General features: G+C 42.7%; 1 protein-coding gene across 16 annotated transcripts in view; it reads right to left on the reverse strand.

Annotated features, from left to right (window-relative positions):
• The window catches only part of PTK2 (protein tyrosine kinase 2), a 337,628-nt gene that overhangs the window by 42,506 nt on the left and 273,221 nt on the right, over positions 1 to 21,901 (reverse strand). For 15 of the 16 annotated variants that reach the window (XM_037802716.1, XM_037802714.1, XM_037802719.1 and 12 more), the window contains 3 exons: positions 19,729 to 19,818; positions 16,207 to 16,411; positions 996 to 1,107 (listed from right to left, as the gene is read on the reverse strand). In XM_037802716.1, the coding sequence (XP_037658644.1) occupies positions 996 to 1,107; positions 16,207 to 16,411; positions 19,729 to 19,818 (407 nt within the window). Of the gene's footprint in view, positions 1 to 995; positions 1,108 to 1,689; positions 2,148 to 16,206; positions 16,412 to 19,728; positions 19,819 to 21,901 lie in introns of those variants that run through there. The other variant, XM_037802726.1, reaches the window with a different exon arrangement.

The raw sequence follows: 21,901 nt of genomic DNA on the forward strand, positions 1-21,901 counted from the left end.
CTGTACAGGAGGCCGGGCTAAGGAACTCTTCATCTCTAAAGCTTTGTAGAACTATGCTGGCCATTTGTATCCACCGTAAACGTGTGCTCAGGTTTACTGTTACACAGTTTAATACACTGACCAAGAAAACAAATTGTTTTAGGCCAGGCACCATGATTAAAAAAACAACAACACAGATTTAAATAGCATTTTGTGTTAATAGATTTCTGAACATTTTTAGAAAAGAAAACCAAGTAAATAATTGCCAAATTTTCTTTTCAATCAGCCAGTGTGCAAAAATACGATCCTATCAAAAGCAAAAGGTGAATGAAGAGTTCGTTACTCTAGGGGAAGTGTTTGAGGGCCAACTCTGTCCCAAGCCACTGGCCACACAGCACAGGAAAGGATTTTAGAGTGAGTGGACAGGCAAAGTCTGAGGATGCCATGGAAGATTTCCCCAGGAAGTGAAAGCAGAGGTGACATGCTCCCTACTTCCACGTCGCCAGCCCTGCCACCGGCCACCAGCCACAGACAGGAAAGAGGCAGTGATGCAGACAAGGGCAAAGGAATAGGGTCAGGTGGAAAATGACTCATTTTCAAATAATGCAGAAGATAAAGATTACGTGGCCTGATCTGACTCCCTCAGCTTTCATCTTGACTTGATCGTTAGCGAGAACTGACTGCCACAACCAGAGAAGGAGGCCCCCCAAGTCAGGCGTGTCCACTAAAGTCTGACAGTGATGGATGGGGGGATGCAAAGAAGAAAGGGAAGGGTATTTTCAGACTATATCTAATCCAATCATTCACAGCTGAAAACAGCCTATATTTGAAATGCAAATTAGGAAAATGAGGGTGCAGGAGGATAATATGTGGAGGAGGAGCAAATAAGAAAACAGTGGGTATAATGATCATTTTAGACCAACTTGATATTTGGCTTTCTCTTTGCAGGTAACAGCTGCCTGCTCCATTAGCTCAGAAGATAAATAAGAATACTCCGAGGGGTGGGATTTCACTACCTTGGGAGGTGCTTCATCGGACCCTCCTGAGTCCCAGGACACTGTGACCTGTCTTCTCGATTCCATTCTCATCCGTTCTTCTTGCTGAACCTTCTCCTCCTCCAGGATTGTGCTAAAGAGACAACACAGTGTGTTAGGGGAGTTGACAATCCAAGTTAGCACACTCCAGCCCCCACCCTGGCTTATCCAAGGAACATCAGTCGGCTGGCAGTAGATGTCAGCAACAAAGAAAGGCTCCTTTACCAGCAGAAAAGAGGGATCAGGTTTCTAACTCTACAAAATTATTCCAGAAAAGCCTTGGTCCAAAGAGGCAAGTCCATTTAAAACACAGCCATGAGGTAAGAAAAGAAGAAGCTGGGGAAATCAGGATGAACCAAGAGATGTTTGTACAGCAAGGTTTACGCAGCTACCCCGAGACCTCCCCAGCAGCACTGTATCAGGCGTAGACACGTCTCAGATTCTTCACATGGGAACAGGCTCCTACATAAAGCACCTAATTAGCGCATCATGCGACAAATCAGCAATTGGGCCAATAATCTTCCTGAACTGCTCAATGCAACCTTTCTACTAACTTTCAGCTCAACCAGTACTTTATCTGATCAGGAAAATAAGGAACTATGCAACAGTATTTAGAAATGCTTCTGAAAATGCTTGCTTAACCTGGGAACACCGCTGCTGGCAGCACGCTACTTACCCCTGCTTGGACTACTCCGGAGCCTAGCTGAAGTCCCACATGCTGCCGCCGTGACTGCTGGGCAGCTTCTTACTCCTGGCCGTGTGCCATGACTTCAACTACCCAGGACGCAGCCAACGCTAGACTTCCGCGAGCTTCCCAGGTCTACCCAGATTCCCCAGGGCTAGGTGGCCGGTGGGGCTTTGAAAGCTCCCTCCTACCCGGCAGACGGCTCCTTCCGCCCATGCCGGAGCCCTGGAGGGCTCGTAATGAAGACTGCAAAGTCCTGGCCTCCTGGCTGGAGGGCAGTAAATAACCACCCAGAATTACTCATGAGAGTGAGATCAGCTGCACCAGACCCTTTTCTAATCTGGGAATTTGCTCAACTGTTTCAAAAATACATTCCTGCTTGACTGGAGGCTAGATTGTGCTGTTTCTCACGCAATCACCTTTTCAATCAGGAAAAGAGAAACAAAATTTATTTCATAATTACTCTGAGTCAGCAAAACATTACTACAGATGTCAGGGAGACTGTGTTTGTTTTTAAAGGAATGTTTCACTCAAAGAAATGATCACATTAGCACTTTAGAAGAAAAGTTTTTAATCAATTCCCCTACTCCCACCCCAAATGTGACTTTGGTTTCTCTCTTGTTCCTGTTATAGGATCATGACTGAGAAAACAAACAACATTTAAGAATTGAGCAGCAGCCTCCAAAGACTGGCAAGGTCCATGCTGTGAGCCTGGGGGCTCCACTGATGCCCCAAACCCCTCGACAGTATGAGGAGCTCAGAGGGCATGGAGAGGGGTCGCCCATGCTGCCGGGCCACCTCGAGCAAGGGGCTTCTGATTTTCTAAGCTGCACCATGGGTCAGGCTGCTGAGAGGCTGAACTGAGATAAAGGCCGTGGGAACATCTGATAAACTTTTCTAACGTGCATTCAAATGCTAGCTCTATCCACTCCTTACCTATAACCTCTATTTCTATCGGGGCATTTGCTCTCGAGTTGTTTACGTGACAATGTCAGCAAGAACGTGCTGCTGGCTGCTATGTGCAAGGTCAGGCCCAGAGGTGCTCGGCCATGGTCTGAGCTGAGCACTGGACCCTGAGGACAGGGAGAAGCCAGGAGCAATCCTCAAGGCTGAGCACTGTGGGAAGTAAGTCAGGGAGGGAGAGTCTGAGAAGTCCACAGCCAGTCTGAAACACAAACATTTCATGACTGGAGCCCCACAATGCTTTCTATTTTTTGTGTGGAAATAAATGCCCATATATTTTAATTTTCTTTACATATTTAAATTTATGACTGTATAGAAACTTCTGAACTTTGAATAGAACAGTGGCTGGCACATAGTTGACACAAGTATTTGCTTGATGAACAAACACTGCTGTATGTGTATGAAATACACACATTTCCTCAAGGACATGTGATGCAGAATGAGAAAAGGACAATTGGAGTTTATCACTGAAGAACAGGAGCGTAGAGTGGAGGAAGCTTGGGGTTTGGAGACAAACTGAGTTCAGGCTACAGGGCCATGGACAACTCCAGCCTCACCCATAAAATGGGGAGAATGCCTCTTCAACAACCCATCTCCAAGCGTTGTCATGAAGATGAGAATTAAAAATGGATGATCTATGTGAAGAGCCCTGAAAGTTGCAAAGCTTTCAAAAATGGAAACAACTACAAGTTCCTGGTCAAATAATATCTCATGTAACTAATAGCTACCATTCCCATCAGACACTGCTAGGAATTCAAATGACTTAAAATCCAACTATATGATGGTACTGTGAACAGCTGATTGTACACCATGGATGACTGTGTGGTACGTGAATATATCTCAATAAAACTGAATTTAAAAAAAATCCAACTAGAGTTTGATTTTAGGTACAAAAGAGCAACCATGCCTTTTTGCGAATCTATCCAACTGCTTATTGGACTGTTATTGATACAGTAATTAAGACTAGCTAGCAATTAAGTAAACCAAGAGGTCAAGAATATGCCTGCTGAAACACAGTCATTGATTTACAAAGCCTTTGAACTTGACAAATATAAAAAAGTCAGGAAAAAAATGAAAGAACAGGAGCTGATACCTTGGTATGAGATAATATAGTTTCACCAGGTCCTGTTCAATTACCAAATGTGGAAACTTGGGGAAGTTAATCTTAGCTTCCCAGACTATAAAATGCAAATATATCTATACCTCAAGAGGCTGCTTGAGGATTAAAAACTACATTAGCTTTTTCTAAGAGCTAGTGTGCTTCTTCCTTTCTGGCTTTATTTCCCCTCTCCCTCTGTTCACCAGACTCCCCCAGACCATCTGTTGCCTCTCAGGTGGTCTCCATGGAATACCTCTTTCTTCTGGCCAACCCCTACTTACATCTCAGTTGCCAGAAAGTCTTCCCTGAGGCTCCCAACTCCCTCTCGGCTGAGTTATGTTTATCTCCTATGTGTTCCCAGAGCCATGAGGGCTTCACTGTAACTCCCGTTAAAATGCACTGTAAATGTCTGCTTGGCTTTTGCTCCCACTAGGGAGAGTGCTGCTTCTTTAAGGCCCATTTTCACATCCCCAGCAGTAGCACAGAATCTGAGTCATAATACTTGGATGACAGGTGAATTGATGAGTGAACACACAATCAGCAGAGTAAATCCACCAATTAGTGAAAAAGAGCATATTACCAAGCTCCCTGCACGTTCAATTGGCCAAACAGGAAAGAACTGCAGGCTGCTTTCTTCAAGATGGCCAGTGAGAGCAGGGATCCCCGCCTGGGCAAAGCTGGCCTGACTGGCTTGTGAGAGGCTCACATCCCTGGTAGGTGGTTTTTCAGCACCCTGCTCTAAACAACTCAATCACCTGACCCTTAAAATACAAGCAGAAGAGACCCTAAATCAGAATTTCCTAAAATATTATAATTTCAACAACTGAAAACTCCCCCAAGAAAGTCCACAAGAAAAGAAACAAAAACAACACAAAAACACTTGTCCTTCCTTCTATTCCTTCAGATACTCAACGTACGGGAACCTAGGAGAAGGCCACGCGGGACACTACTACAGCAGGTGCTTCCATGCCGGCTGCCTTGTGAACGGGCCACCCGAGCTCAAGGCCAGGCTGCCCACTGACAGCGAGGCAGCGTCCTCTGCCGTTGGGAGACCCCTCCAGCTGCCTGTGCCCTCTCCTCTGCATCCGTCACTTGGCCCCTAATCACATACTGCCATGTGTGTGCCACCGCTTACGGGATTGAGATGGCACGCTCCCTGTGACGGTCAGACACGCATCCAATGTCTCTTGTCAGATACGCGGCATTTGCAGACTACAGGAACTTCAATATTCCTTTAATTGAACACCCCAGTCTTGTTCCTCAAAGAATGCAAGGACAACTGGGAAACAAGTTCTTTGAATCTCAGTACTTCATTCTCATACCAAAAATAACACGTCAAAATGCTCCTGAGAAACCATAATTTGTTGCTCATCATAGCCAAGAATATAAATAGCTCACAAAAATATCTGTTTTTACAATGGGAAGACCATTCCATAGATGGAATAAGAGTGTACATGTAGACATTTCTGAACTTTTCTCTTTACAGCTGCTGAAGAACCTCAAGCAATAAACCAGAATGTGCAGAGTGTCAAGGAGGTCAAATTTAAGCATATTTTCCCAACTGCAAATATTTTTAGTAGCAATACATTCCACTAGAAAGCGTTTAGCTGCCTAATGTGAACTGGCAATGAGCCCTCAGTGTTTTTCCTTGAATAGTGGTTTCCTAGAATGGGAGCAGATCTCAAACTTGCAAACAGATGAAACAACAAAACTTTTAGTTAACAAATGGTAGAATACTTGATAATTATGTCTTTGTTTATCCATGGGTCTCATCCAGGAAGAGACTAGTGAGGGGAAAGGAGTACTTTATTTAATGCTGGTTTAAATTTTGTTTTTGACTTCCTTTACTTTAACAAAGGCACTAAAGTAAACAATTCATAGTGCAAAAGATATAAAACCTTTTAAGAGTTGCTCTTTTTTTAACGGATTTTATTCTCTTGGACTGCAACACTCACTCCCTGTGAAACTTGGTCTTACCCTCTCTGTGAACTGGTATGGAGGGGTCTTACTAAATTTCCGTTCTAGAGTAATAAAGTGTGATTTCATTTGTAAGGTATTTTAATAGTGAGCAAGAAAGTGTTTTAATAGTTCCCTTGTTTCCAATATTGAGCTAAGACACAAATAAAAACAAACCTCCAACAAAGACATATTTTAGGAGTGGAAAAGGCCAATAATTCTGAGTGGCTGACAGGCTGTCCAAGGTGTTGTAGAAGAAGAGGCAGTAGCTGCAAGGCGCACCTGCCTAGTGACGTAACCACCAGGCCATCCTGCCCATTTCAACCTGTTTCATCACCCATGTCACGAGAATAACGTCTGCCCTGGCTACTGTTAGGATGCAGAAATAAAGCATCGAAGAAACATTAAAATTTCTACTTTTAACTTTTACGTATGACCAGGAAATAAATGATTTTTAAAAGCCATTTCATTTTTGTAGCATTTTTCCTGAGAGTTACTACACCTACTATTTTGCTTTTGAAACTTAAAAAACTTCTTTTAAATACAAAAAAAATACTCTTTCCTTTAATTATGAGAACTTATTTCTTTTTTTGAAGATTGGACTTTGATCACCTAAACAAAGGGATGGCATTGTAAAATTTAGTTTGGATATAAAATTGGTCTGGTTTAACAGCTACTTAGGCTAATCTGGAAAATATCCCCAGAAACAACAGCGATAAAACTTGAAGGGAAAAAAAGCCAAGAGGGAAATGACTTGTCTTGGCAAGTTCATGGGAATACCAGTTTTGAAACATGATCTCTTATAATTACCCACATTACCTCACCATAAAGGAATGAAATTGACTTTTACAACCAAAAAAAAAAAACCCTGGTAAATCTGCTGAAAACAAGTCTAGAAAATTGAGATGAGGCTGGGGATGGCCTGTCTGGATGTGGCTGACAGTGGTTACAAGGCACAATCGCAGTGCCACAGCACATTCCTCTGCTCTTTCTTATAAATATGCACCGTAGACAGGGCATCTAGCTTCACAAATGCACAGAAAGCACATTTCTCTTATGTATCTCACACTGTTGAATATGAAACACTTTTGTTTTTTAAACAATTCTGGAACTTTTTCCTATATAAGTACTTGTTAAATTGTACTCTGAAAGTTATCTTTTTGCATATGTGTTATATTTCACAATAAGGAAATAACTGAAACTGGGGAACTGTAACTCATAGCATTCTTTGAAATTTGCTCTCTAACTACTTGTTAAATTGTACTTGGAAGTTATCACTTCTATGTAAATATGTTATATTCTACAATAATATATAACACTGGAATAAAGCTACTTCAGTTAGTTTAAAAAAAAAAAAGGGATTTCACATAAAGTCTTACTTAAAATGGTGTCCTCTAGCTATTTCTGGTAAGACTGAGTAGCTCCTATTGACCAACCCTCTTACTGACAGCAACTATAAACTCAGGACAAAACATAAGGAACAACTGAGTGAAAGCCCAGGAAAGCAACCCAAGCAGTGAGATTCTAGAGGGGAGCTCACAGCAGGAAGAAGGGGGTGGCATTGGGGAAGCCTCCATCTTTTAATGGCGGGCAGTCAGAAGGCAGGCTTGAAGAACCAGAGGGCTGTGTTTGGGGAACCACAGCAGGTGGGAAGTAAGGGAGGAAACTCCGGAAAAATAAAGCCAAGAGGAGGGGCCCCAAATTCTGTGTATATATTCTGCCCCAATCTCTGGCTAAACCCTGAACCATGCCCATGAAGAGAAAAGGCTGAAATAACTGAATCGAGATTTGAGGTGCTGCCCAGAGCAAGGACAGAGTTTTAAATTGGAGAACAGCCAAGTAAAACAAGAAACAAAATGAACACTCCTAAAACGAATAAAACATAATCCAGAGTTTCTGCAACATATCATTCAAAATGCCCAAGTTATAATCTAAAATCACTTGACAAAGAAACATGAAAATGGAACTCATCTTCAGGAGGAAAAGAATTCAAAGGAGACTGACTCCAAAGGTGACTCAGATGCAGGAATTAGCAGGCAAGGATTTTAAACACTCTCTTACATTCAAGAACATAAAGGAAAATTTGGTTATAATGAACAAGACAGGAAATCTCAGCAGAGAAATAGAAACTTAAAAAAAAAAGAGCCATATAGAAATCTTAAAATTGAAAAATACAATATCTGAATATTTATAGGATGGAATGAACAGCAAGATGGAGATGACAGAAAACATAGTTAACGATCTTGAAGATATAGCAATAAAAATGACCTAATCTGAAAGAGAAAAAAAGACTGGGGGAGGGAATAAAAAGAGAAAAAGAACAGAGCCACAGGGACCTGAAAAGTTTACTATACACTCAACCAGAGTCTCAGAAGGAGAAGAGAAAGAAAATGGAGCATAAAAAAATCTGAAGAAATAATGGTCATTTTTTCCCAAATTTGTTAAACCATAAATTTACAGATAAAAAGGGTTCAGCTAACCCCAAGCATGATTAATACCAAGAAAACCACACCCAGGCATATCCTAAACTGTTGAAAACTGAAGATACAGAGAAAAGCATGAAAGCAGCCAGAGAAAAATGGCACATTACATACAGAGAAGAGCAATGATTTCAATGGCCACTGACTTCTCATGAGAAATCACCGAGGCCAGGAGACAGTGGAATAACAGCTTTTTAAGTGCTGAAAGGAAAAACAAAACAAAACAACAACCTATCAACCCAGATTTCTATATCCAGTAAAAATAAAGACATTTTTAGATTAAAAAAAAAAAAAAAAAAGCTAATGGAATTTGCCACCAATAGACCTGCACTACAAGAAATGCTGAAGGAAGTTCTTCAGGCTGATGGGAAATCAAGCGAAAATGAGACCTTCCAGAAAGCATGAAGAGCACTGGAAAACATGGGGGTAAATGTAAAAGACGATTTCTTCCCTTACTTTCTTTAAAATACTGTTAAAAGCAAAAATTATTATCTTATTTTGTGGGGTTAACATAAGTCCATGTAATATACACATGTCAATGGCTGCAAGAAGGATAAAGGTCATTAGGTTACCAGATTGTACCATTTTACGTGAAGTGTAATTATTAACTCAAAGCAGACGGGTGGGAAGGTGAAGCTGTTTATTGTAATTTCTAGAGCAACTACAAAGTGAAAAGGCATTACTAAAATACAGAGCAGACCGGAGGTGCTAGGGGAGAGAAAGCAATGTAGAAGATAAACTACTGGCTTCCAAGCCCAGGCACTCTGGGCCAAGATCTAGCTCAGCACAGAGGACTTAGGCTTCTCTCTCCCATCCAGGCTTTATGTCCAGGCTACGTGGGTACTGATGGGGGGCCAGTGTTCCTACATTTCTTCCCTCCATTCTTTTATCTGATCTAATTTCTATGCCCCCTGTGCAAGCTGAAGTAGAGGAGGGAAACACCTGGAGTCACTGATACTTCATTTTCCAGCAAAGGAAGAGAAGGACCGTCACGTCTACTCCATTCTTCTTTGTTTTTAGGGATAAAATTCTGGAGACAAAATTCAGTGTAGGTGAACTGAGAACTAGAGAGGAAACTATGGGAAATGACAGTGGAAAGAGAACTGTGGGCGAGGAATTACGGTGCTCCGGGGGCAGGGCTGAGGCCTTGGAGGGGGTCCTGGGGGAGGCAGCTAGGTGCTAATGGTAAGTATACGGTTCACAGCTGGCACAGAATCGTAAGCTCATCTAGTTCAAGGTCCCTTTTTACAAACAAGTGAGGGGTAGTGAATGGAGAACAGAGGAGTATGGGAAGGGGGCAGGAGAGTTAAGTGGCCCCCAGGAGAGGAGGGGACACCAAGGTAGACAAATGAGTGAGGGCCCTGGGCCTGGAGTCAGGGGCCAGCGCCCAGGGTCTCGGTCCTCCCTTCGCTGTGCAACCCCAGGCAAGTCAGAGGCCTCCACTAGGCCTCAGACCCTCAAGCGGAAAGGCCAATGGTGCGCATCCTTCAGAGCTGCTGGGAAATTCAAATTAGGTAACAAACGTGAAAATGATGCGTGAGCAAAGCACAGGAAACGATTTCTTATGAAACACAAGTTTAATATCACGAGAAATTTGCTTACTGTACAGAAAACCAAGGTGTGGAGGTATAACCATGCTAGAGACCCACAGGTAGGGCTCTGAGAACCTATGAGAGGGTGAGAGCCAGTGAAGGGTAAGAAATATCCTTTGATAAGAAACAGTTAAGACAATTTTTAGTGGAAACAATTTATGTTTCACATTAAGCTCCTATTAAACTTTGAGTTACTGTTTATTTTTTATTACCGGGAAGACTAAGGACCAAAAACCTTAAAGTTCAGATGCTGTGAACATTTAAGATGTATGTCGGGATAACAGAAACACAGGTTACTCTTCTAGACAACATCTGTGGGTTCAGAGACCCAACAGGACAGCAATGAGAAGGAAACTACTGGAATGGTGACTAAGGAAGAATTTAGACACCGCCTTTGAAAGGAATTTTGGAAGCAAATATAAAACCACTTAAAAAAACACACAGAAAAAGTACAAGCAACCTCACAACATTAATCAAGTATGTAGATTCCAATTTAGAGTTCACATTGTAGGCTAAATTAAGACTCAAAATGGGTTAAAAAATCCCAACAACTTGTCTAAGATGGTGCGCACAAATTAAAATCCCTGTTTCTAAGACACATGTATAAAATGTCCAAGAAGTGTTTTGTGTTTTGATATTTGGTTAAAAATAATAGCAGAAATTTTAAAGCACTTTCTGTGTATTAAGCAGAAGGTATCAAACTCTCACACAGCTCTGTTGCTGTGGTTCTCAAAATTAAATCCAAACAACCAAACTTTTTGAGCAGGACACCTGATGGTGACTGACGACTCTCCTTTTTGAGGTCCCCAGGCATCTTCTGGATCTCCAGGAAAAGCTTTGCTATTCCCACCCCACTGCAAGAGTAGCTGCAGCGCATGCCCCGAGGAGCCTGCTGGGAGCCACGTACAATTTTAACCATTTCAGACGAATTACTGCATTTAACCCTAAAAACAAGACTGTGGGGAGCATTTGCAATCTGCATTTACAGAGAGTTTAAGTGACTTGCCTAGAGACTTTAAAAAATTCTCTGAAAAATTTAACTTTCATACTAAATACACTTAACTTCAAATACCAGATCAAATTCCTCCAAACTCAAGTGTTCTCTGTGCTTGTACTTACATAGGTTACACACTTACACTCACATTACTCTAAAGGTATTGTTGGCTTGAACCGGCAGTCTTAGAGACCAGATGAAATACAGTTCCTGAGAGGCTCTGTGACTTCACTTGGCTCAGACACTGAGATCCCATGTGAAAGATGTAATAGATCTTGCAGCCTCTCTGGGGTAAGCTGTAGCCCTGACCAAGCAGTTTCTCCCAAAGGCCAACTTTGGGTGACAAAGTTAAGAAGTAAAACATGACAATACTAAATTAAAACCAAAAACCAAAACCCAGAACCCTTAAAAACCCAACATCCCCCACACAGGAGACACAACCACGCGTAGGGTTGAGCTGCCAGCAGGTGTGTGGCATAGACCCTCCGGCCAGCACGCCACTGGGGCTTGGCTCCAGCTTGCTTGAGGTCATCACTGGAGAGTCCCCTTGTCAAAAACATGTCCTCCCTGCCCTATCTGAGATGACAGTGGCAAATGGAACACATTCAAGATGGGACAACAAAAAAATCCTAACTAGCAGAACAAGCACTTTGTAACTAACACACTGAAACAGTGTCACCCTTCAAAGCCTTGGGTTGGAGCCACCATACATTTGCCGGCAGTGCTGCCATGCTTTTGGGGGACTTCCTTTGGCTGACTCAAAAAGCCAGCTTCAGGAATTCCTTGCATAAGTACATTTTCTTTTCTTTTCTTTTTTTTAACTAAACAATATTAACAGCTTGCTCACCAGTCAAAAAGCACTTGCACACAATGTCTTTCAGCTGTCTATCATGTTCTCCTGCCAACGGTGGGACTCCAGACTCAGGAGGATGCTCCTTGAATTCTAGCCCTGCGACCTCGGGTAGGTGCTGACCTGCACCTAGCTCCATATTTCCTTGTCTGTAAACCACCCACATCTCAGAGGACTGTGAGCAGTTAGAGGAGATGGTGTGTGGAAGTTCTTAGCACAGTGCCTGACGATAGAAAGTGCTCAATAAATGTTAGCTTTTAATGTTACAACCACTAAAACTAATTGCAGAGGACAGAGACTTGCTATCTGTGAATATGTCACTGGTTTTAAAGGTATTCCTACAGAGTCATTCTAAGAGAAGAGCTGAGTGATGGATGACCAAATCAAAAACACAGACAGCCTTCCAAGATGATACTTGCAAAACCAGAGCTCTTTTAGAACCTGAATGTTCAGGTATATGTGTTTATACACTACTTATACATTCTTTTACTTAACAAGCTAAATTCATGCATACCCTCTGACCTATCCATTCCACTCTTGGATATACCCAACTCAAAGTTTTGTGTATATGCTCACCAAAAGACACCTCTTATGTTCACAGACAACTATTCCTGATAGCCCCAAACAGTGAAACACTCAAATTTCCACTAGCAGTAGACTGGATAAATAAATGATGGTATATTTATAGTTGTAACACTACACAGTGGTGAGAACAAAATGCAGTTCTTGAACAATATGGATAATCCCCCAAACTAAATGTTGAGAAAACTAAATCATATACAAAAAAGTACATCCTGAATGATAACATTTATTTAAAGTTCAAAAGGATAATGGCTACCCTTGAGGGGTGAACAGGAAATGGGTTCTCTGCGGTCTCTGGAGTTGCTGGTTACAAGGGAATGCTGAATTTGTGAAAATTCATTTACTTTTTGATACATGACACTTTTCTTACGCCTCAATAAAAAATTAAAAAATATACAAAAACCATGGGATAAAACTTCAAATTTTGGCAACTTTTTTCTATAGCTCTCATTATTCTAGAAAGGATTTAAGAAACTTAATATTAACTTATTTTGTTTCTCTAAATCAAGATAAAACTGACATGTTTTTCTTTTCTTTTTTTTTTTTTTTTGTAGCGAAACACCCCTTTGTCAAGGAGAGAGTAGAGATGGGAAATATTATTTTTGAACATAAGCTACAAGAGGGCAGTTACGAAATATGCTTATCATAGTTTGCTTGGTATAGTACCTAAGAAAGAACTAAATGAATTAACCAGGGATCTACAATTCTTTTCTCATCCAGTAAGTATTTAGTACACTCTTATTGCTTGGCAGTCATAAAGCACAAGAATGGTAGAGTACATATTATGAGAAAATATCATTGGTGATGACTATAAAATATTCATGTTGAGGAATTTTTACACTTGATAACAGGTCACCTAAGAGTTAATCTACTTCTTTCTAATAAGGAAACAGAATGCAGGGGGAGAGGCCCGTTGAGTCAGAGAAGATCAACTCACAGAATTATGATCAAAGTACTTTTCCTATGACGTTGCCTAACAAGCACCATCATGAAAGCTATTTTTTTCAACTGATACAGACAAAAAGAATATATGGCCCAGTTAAAAATGAGCGGAGTCCCACAGTAATTTGAATGTACTTGCAATATTTTCTTTTAAGGTAGAGAAGGGAAATGGAATTTGTGAAACATTTTTAACCAGCATGGGGTAAAAGGGCTTCTTCATTAAAATCTTGAATATAATAAAAATTTTGAAAAACTCAATAGGAAGAACCTATTAATTACTGCAATAGATTTTAAAGTGCAAATGTGTAAGCAAGCTATTATATGACAAAGTTAAACTGTATTGGCCTATTTGGGAGCTGTATATTAAATGTTCAAAATGCAAAGTTAACCTTCATTTCAGGCTGAAACAGAACAATATAGAGTAAACGAATGCTTGGTGTGTGCTAAGAGTATACAAGAAGATACCCACGAATTATAGTCTAGGTACACTTTAAAACAAATTACATTTAGTGCTAAAAACACACTTTGGGAGCTTCTGGAGGTAATTTACCTTAACGGCACATCCCTGCAGTTAATGGTAAAACGGGCTCCCGCGCTCCCATCCTGCAGTGACTATCTGCCCTCCCGGGGACAGGCTCCTGGCCGGGGGCCACCGCGAGGTGAGCATGACGATCCCTGCCCTCAAGGAGCTTCAGTCTAGTAGGGAGGAGACATACTAGACTGTGAGCTCCTCGAGGGCAGGAAAAGTGCTTCGGCCATCTCTGCCTCAGGGACCAGGCTCAGCTATGGAGGGGCTCCCAGGATTTGTTGAACTGAATTGAACACAGGGGAGCAGCCACTGGAGGCAGCGCAGGGTGAGTTCGACAAGAAGGCCATGCGTGGAGGAGGGCTAGTGCCTGTGAGCTCATGGAAGGGCAGCAGGTGGATGAGCCCAGGCAGGCGGAGGCGGGAGGCGCTCCAGGCCGGCCAGCGTGCCCGAGGGATGGAAAGGCACTGTTGGGCTGTGCTGAGAGGAGCCCCGATGGGAGGTACAGGACCCCAGGGAAAGCTGTTTCAGGCAGGCGGCGGGAGACAAGTGTGGAGGGAACAGTGAGGAGGGAACGGTGCTGCAGCTGCTGGGGAGGATTCTGGATGCCACCCAGGAGAACGCAAGGAGGGCACCAGCACAGGCTGCAGGAGGGGAGGAGAGGGTGACACCTGAAGTCCTGCCTGTAATTTAACATGTAGGTCGGGGACTTGTGAGAAAAGGGCAGGACTGAAGCTAAAGACACACAGAGGTGAGACGAAGAGGCACACGAATGGGTAAGATGAGTCAGGAGGCACACTGAGAGAAAAGAGGCAGCAGGCGGGAACTTGGTGGGAGGCCAGCAAGTCCCTGAGGTGAAGGAGATGCTGGGGAGGGGCTGAGAGAACTGGTGCCAGAGAGGGAAAATTTCAAGGACAGGAGCTGTTAAATGCCAAGGAAATGTCTAGGAGGAACAAAATAACTGATGAGCAAAACATGAAATAGAGTGTTTTCAAAACCAGCTCTCACAGTGGAAAACATACGTTATATGACAATAAACTAAGCAACTGGAGATTTTGAATTTGAAGGAAATGCAGAGATAAAGGAGCTGTGTAAAGCATCTGAAGGGCTACCACGTGAAAGGGGAGCAGGGCTGTGCCCTGGTGCGTGGCCCTCCCCAGCGCTCACCACACTGGGGTACAGAGTCATCCCCTCTCACCCATGGGCTGCAGCTCTCTGGGGGCAGGGACTTTGCTTGACTCAGCGTGGAATCCACAGAGCCCAACTTAGAAGAGTGGGTGCTCAGCAAATACCTGCTGAGGGAATGAACCCCTTCTGCTTCTACCCCTGGTTTCAGATGTTCCTTGGAAATTCTCCCTGACTCGCCGGTTCAGCTGCCTAATGAGCAGGCAAGGCGAGAGGAGGTGTGGAGGGTGTTCAAGCATTGGGTGAGAAGCTTGGGCTACATGAGCATTCCAGGTCTTTTGGTCTACTTGGTGATTTTTATGGAAAAGACTAAAATTCAGCAAGCTAAGGAAAAACCAACCAACCAACAAACCTCACTTAGAACCAGGGAAGGACTGAAGTTGTAAGAACAGGGAGCACGGCACAGACTAAACCATGGTGGTGGTTTGATTCAACAATTAAGCTCCCCATGACCATGTGTTCTATTAAAATATTTTGTTTATTAAAGTATTAAGTCTCAATTTAGATTCTAATTCAATTCAATTCAATTCAACAAATGTTTATTGAGGTGCCAGGCCCTAAGCTCAGCCCCAGGGATAGAGACACGGTAAGACTCAGCTGAGGCCTACCAAGCACTTAGAGGCTAGCAGAAGACACAATCAGACAAGAAACTCTCCCAACCAGGAAGAAGGCAGACCCTGTGCAGATTCGCATCTGAGTGGTGTGAAACACTAAGTGGTCCTTCTGTGCATCCCTCCAGGGGACTGTGACCGCCTGCGCTTTGGGGCTCACAAATGTCAGTCAAACAGGCAATATGGAAGTCTTCAAAGTGCCAACGGAGTGGCTATCTCTTTGGGGAGGGGTTGACTGGGAAGTTTCTGGAAGGAGGTTACACCTGAGTGGGATTCTGAAGCCTGACTAGGAGTTCACCAGGTGGCAAAGTGGGGAAAGGCCTTTCTGGGAGAGGAAACGGCCTGAGAGAGGCAGGGAGCTGTGAAGGGAGAATCGTGAGGAGGGATGTATGCTGGAGCACAGTGTTTCAGGGAGAGGAAGGGGATGCAAGAGGAGAGCAGAGAGCTAAGTAGGGACCAAATGAGCGTGGGTCTTGGAAGCCATGCTATGTCAGTCAGAAGCTAGGCAGAGGGATCTAATCACGACTTAAACTTTCTTAAGATTTTAAGATATAATTTACTTAAGACTCTGGCAAGGCGCAAAGAAATACAAACCAATTTAAAAATAACCATGTTTGTATAAGAACTAGCCTAACACATACTGATAAAATGCCCTCGGTAAGCTGCTATGGCAAAGGAGAAGCAGCATGCACCTGATCCCTGCCCAGCCCTCTCTCCACACCTCCTACCTGAGCTGGGCTTTAAGTTCAGTGAACCTGGGCCGCCGGCTGGGGTCGTAGGCCCAGCACTTTGTCATAAGGCTGTAGAGGGTAGGAGGGCAGTTTGGAGGCATTGGCAATCTTTCTCCATTTTCAATGCGTCCAATCACGTCGTTGTTCTTCACTCCTTGAAAAGGCTTCACACCGTGCATCAGTATCTCCCACATACACACACCTGTGAAGTGGGAATGAAAAAATAACCGTGACTTTAGGCTGAAGACTGTACCTCCTATGTCTCAGGAATAACTCTATAGCTGGCACCAGAGTAGCAGCTGGATGATTTGGGGCAAACATCTAACCAAAGTAGCATTCAGTTAGCTCTATTATACAATAAGAACATCAATACTAATTTAATATGACACAAATAATGAAATGTTGAATTACTATCAAGGAAGAAGTCATAATTTTTCCAAGAGGCTTATTTCTCTGAAAATCCTATATTAGAAAATGGCCTGTCAGCTACAGGGGCAGTTTGAAAAAAGCTGAGTAAATCTTAAATTTTTCTCCCACTTTAGCACACTGCCTAACTCAACCTGCTTGAAGTGACAGCAGCTGCCCTGCAGCCCAACAAAGGAAATCCTGAACTGCCAGCCTTCCGCTTTTAGAAAACTCAGATGCCTTTATGTACAATGCGGGCCGCCCTGGCCTAGGATGCACAGTGGCATTATTATCTGCTATAGCTACTAAAAAGTTACTATTTTTCCCCACAGGAAAATTGTGGTTTCTCTGGGCTTCAACGAGCTCATCTGAGAAAGCCACAATGTTTCTGCGACTTCAAGAAATTCAGCTGCACACTACCCTTGGGAAATCAAACACTTTCTCAGTATCTTCTGAAGGACTCTCAATTCACCTTTAAAATAACACACTGAGAACGATGGCCTTCTAATGCAATGGAAAGGAAAGAGCGAGGGGGCCGGCCAGGCTGGCAGAAGAGCAGACCGTTTCTCTCTTAGCTTCACCTCATTGCTACTGCACTTGGCCCTGCTGGACTTACTGGTACCTCTTGAACACGCCACAGACACGCCTTTGCTTGTGTCCAGTTCTCTGTGTTCAATGTCCTTTTATTTGCTTCTTTGCAAATGCTCCTCTTTTTAGCTGCCTTGCAATGCTGAGTTCTCCCACAATGCTTTTCCTCATAATCCTCTGGGCAAAGTTACCGTCACAGCATATCCTCTTGTATTACAAAACTTACACTGTACAACTGGTCCCTTGAGGGGGAAACTATGACTTTTATTTTTACATCTTCAGCACCTAGAATGGTATCTGTTTCAAAGCACAATACACCACATTAATGTGAATTCGATTGTGAAATAAGCCAAAAGTTCAACAATTTCAGTAAATAACTCAAATTAAAAAAAATGCCTTAGTTCTGTGTTACCAGAAATGACAACTCTGTCGGTAATAACAGCACCCCTGGCTTTTATTCCTTGAAGGCCTACTATGTCCCTGGAACAGGTCTTTGAAATGTATATATATATATTACCCTTAATCCTTGCCATAACCCTACTTTACTTAAAATATTGTATTTTATCACATCCAAGATGACAGCAATCATAAGATACACCATTATTTTATGTGACCAAAAAAAGGCAGAAAATGTTGTCAACAGACCCATGATACAATTCTTTTTCTTTAACCTCTCAAAATTTTTATTTTATTCTTGTCAAAAGAGCTCTTTTAAACTCACTGAGACATGAAAGCAACAAAAATATGAACAAAACTGACAAAGTTCACAGGTGTGCAGGCAAGGACAACACCATAAAAACACCCCAACACACACCAACTGTAAAATGCCTTTGATCTTAAGACCCACGCCAGGGTCCCAGCACTGCTGAAATGTGAAAAGATGGGCATCTTAGGATCTCTGAAGCAGGAAACTTCCTTGAGAGGATAAGTACCTTATTCTAAAGGTTACACAGCTGATAAGGGAGCTCTTGGGATTCAAACCACATCAATGTGACTTCAAAGCCTTTCTAATTGTCATGCCATTTCCCGTGTTACTCAAAAGTTCATTCTCTTAACTAAAATCAGAGCACTAAATGGTTATTAAAAATCAGCAGTTAAGTAAACAGAAGAGAAAATGAGAACACATAATTGATAGACTTCAGGTTATTTTTATTCATAGGAAAAAGAACAAAGCCATGTTGATTTAACAGGCTATCTCCTGTGAGGCGGTTTATGATCCAGCAGGAAAACATGCCCACAAGACCAGTGCGTAAGAGCAACATGTGAACACCATGTCAGGTAGAGTACACGGGAGCACTGGGAGAGGGAGGGCCTGTCTGGGCACAAAAGAGGTGACACTGAAGGTGGACTTGACAGGTGAGACCAGACTCCAACCGGTCAAGGGGAGGTGTAAGGAGAAGGCATTCCCGGTGGAAGGAATAACACTTCCAGGAAAGGCAGGAGGGGGATGAGGGGTCATGCCTATTAAAAACAGTGACTAATTTAAAATTTTGGATGAAGCAGTTTAAGTAAAGTAGTGTACAGTGAATTAAGTCCACAATTTTACACCAGTTGGTGGGTACTGCAATAATCTACATTTAAAATTAAAAAGGAAAGAAGGAAGGAAGAAGAAAGAAGAAAGAATTAGAAAAAAAGGAGGCCTGGTTTGGTGCAGGTGTGAAGGACAGAATAGTCCTCAGAGAAGTGGAAACGACAGAAGACGAGGTCCTAAGGGAAGTCCTGAGACATTCAGGAAGGAGGCCAGGTCCAGAATAAAGATATTAGGTACAATTCTGTGGTGTGGTGGTTTGGAGCTGTGTGTACCCCAGAAATCAATGATCTTAAGGCCGATCCATTTCTGTGGGTATGAACTCCTTGTAAGTAGGACCTGATGACAAGGCTGCTGCAGTTAAGGTGAGACCCACCTCATTCAGGATGGGTCTTAATCCTCTTATTGGAGAAGGTGGAGGTGGGGACGGGGGGCAGGAAGTCAGGGAAGCAAAGAGCCAAAAGCAAGGAAACCTAGAAGAGAAGGAAGAGCCCAGCAGACGGCACCGTGGGTCTGGCCATGTGGCGGAGGAGCCAGGGATTGCCAGCAGCCCGTCTCTGGGAAGAAGGCATCGCCTGATAATGTCTTGATTTGGACACTTTCCTCAGTCGTTAAGTCAACCCATTTCATGGTATCTGCTTTCAGCAGCCTAGGAACTAAAACTAAGGCTTGAGATAAAGTTAACATATTAACATAAAAGGAATGAACGAGACAGCAAAGGCGAAGAGGAGAGGAATAAAAAAGTAGACAAGAGGCCTCCCTGGTGAGGAAGAAAGAGCAAAGGGGACCAGAGAGGACGCTGCCAGAGGAGCAGGGGAGTCGGGACGGCGGAGCCTTCTGGGGCCCATGCCCCAAACCTGGGCACAGTACACGCCGTGACTCGGTGCCTAGGGAGCCCATGAGGAAGCTGGTTTAAAGAGAAGGCAAACCAACCTACATATTCTAAAAAGAGGCAGTAATAAGTTTATTTTACGGAATATAGGAAATATAATACTCACCAAACATCCACACGTCACTAGCTGAGGTAAAACGTCGAAAATTGATGGACTCTGGAGCCATCCATTTAATAGGCAATTTTCCTTTGGAAGCTAGAAGACAAGTTTTAGAAAATAACTTTCCTCTGTTATCTGCTTAGGGATATAACACTTATAAACAGCTAGCCAAAGTTTTATTATTAAAAAAAAAAAAAGCTTTAATTATATGATCACTTGGATCTTCTGCATCTTTGGCAGTGGCTTTTCATTTTTTTTTGAGGTCTTTTGGGGGAGACGAGTGATTAGAGGGATTAGGGAAACCGAGTCCCAAAGTCCTTCCTTCTGGAGAGGTGGGCAGCAGGGAGAAGAGAGGGCCCTGGCTAAGCAGAGGAACGAGCTGGCAGCTCTGTTAGGTAAGATTTCACAATTTACCAAAACAGATCCTAATTTTCGGTTGGAAGCCCTGCTTTCCCAGGGGCCTGCTGTAACGCACCTTCCTCGGTGCACAAAGACGAGGCGCTGGCGAAGGAATGAAAGAGCCTGCTTTGGAAGGAAAGGCTGAAGCCACCCTCCTTTGGAGGCCTAAGAAATAAGGGGCCAGAGAGGGAAACAGCCCACTCCCAGACACCCCTTCAGTCTTGGAGTTACCAAGGTGACCAGCCCAAAGAAACTTTTTCCAGGGAATTCTCATACCCAAATATGATTATGGGGTAAAACAGATGTTCCAGACATGCCACGGGCCAGAGGGGTAGGGGGACAATGAATGGCACAGGCGCCGGGGAGCTCTCGAGGGGAGGAGCTGGCAGGGGCGCAGGCCAGGGGGGGCCACAGCTGCCAAGGAGGGAGGGGCCTGGAGCTCTGTCCCAGGAGGCTGGGTTCTCTCTCAGCCTGTTGAGGAATCTGGACTTTCTTTGGTAAAAAATGAGGAGACTCCACAGACACCCAGGGAAGTGAATCTCCCTGACAACATGGAATATGACTCCCGGGGAGGAATGTAGACCCGGCATCGTGGGATGGAGAACATCTTCTTGACCAAAAGGGGGATGTGAAAGGAAATGAAATAAGCTTCAGTGGCAGAGAGATTCCAAAACGAGCCGAGAGATCACTCTGGTGGGCACTCTTACGCACACTTTAGACAACCTTTTTTAGGTTCTAAAGAATTGGGGTAGCTGGTGGTGGATACCTGAAACTATTAAACTACAACCCAGAACCCATGAATCTCGAAGACAGTTGTATAAAAATGTAGCTTATGAGGGGTGACAGTGGGATTGGGAATGCCATAAGGACCAAACTCCACTTTGTCTAGTTTATGGGTCGATGTGTAGAAAAGTAGGGGAAGCAAACAAACAGACAAAGGTACCTAGTGTTCTTTTTTACTTCAATTGCTCTTTTTCACTCTAATTATTATTCTTGTTATTTTTGTGTGTGTGCTAATGAAGGTGTCAGGGATTGATTTAGGTGATGAATGTACAACTATATAATGGTACTGTAAACAATCGAAAGTACAATTTGTTTTGTATGACTGCGTGGTATGTGAATATATCTCAATAAAATGATGATTAAAAAAAAAAAAAAAAAAAAAAAAAAAAAAATGAGGAGACTCCAAAGACTTTTCATCAGGAGACAAATAAGTTTCAATTCCTTTTTTCCATTTCCCTTCAGTAACGGTCAAGGTCACATAGTCTGATTAATTCAAATCAAAAACCACTTCACAACTGTGCTCTGAATTCTTAGGAAGAAAAAACATTTAAAGGAAAATTATTTCTCCATAGTCAAATGGAACTTGTACTTACTGACTTTTCTAAGATGGTAATATTTACATGAATTTGTCAACAGCTCATGTTACACATTTAAGTGATGTGAAATCTTGGTCATTTACCATTTGGAATTTTACTCTCAGCTAGAATTCTAGGACTTGGAATAAAGATTTTAGTTGCATATGAACTGTTTTTTAAAATAATTATAATTAGTGGTAGGCTGACTTGGTCATTTTTAAATTAAATGATTAAGTAAATAACAAAAGTTTTTTTCCCTATAACAAAGGATCACTGTAAAAATGCTTACAGGCTATAGTATATAGAAAGTGTATGGAAAGAGAATAGTTATAAGCTATAGTATACAATAAAAGAGACTGGTTCTATCTGTAAAAATGTGGGCTCAATTTGCTGCAATATAAAAACTGCACTGAGAAAGACAC

The sequence above is a fragment of the Choloepus didactylus genome, chromosome 14 (genome assembly GCF_015220235.1).
Source record: "Choloepus didactylus isolate mChoDid1 chromosome 14, mChoDid1.pri, whole genome shotgun sequence".
NCBI lineage: Eukaryota > Metazoa > Chordata > Mammalia > Pilosa > Megalonychidae > Choloepus > Choloepus didactylus.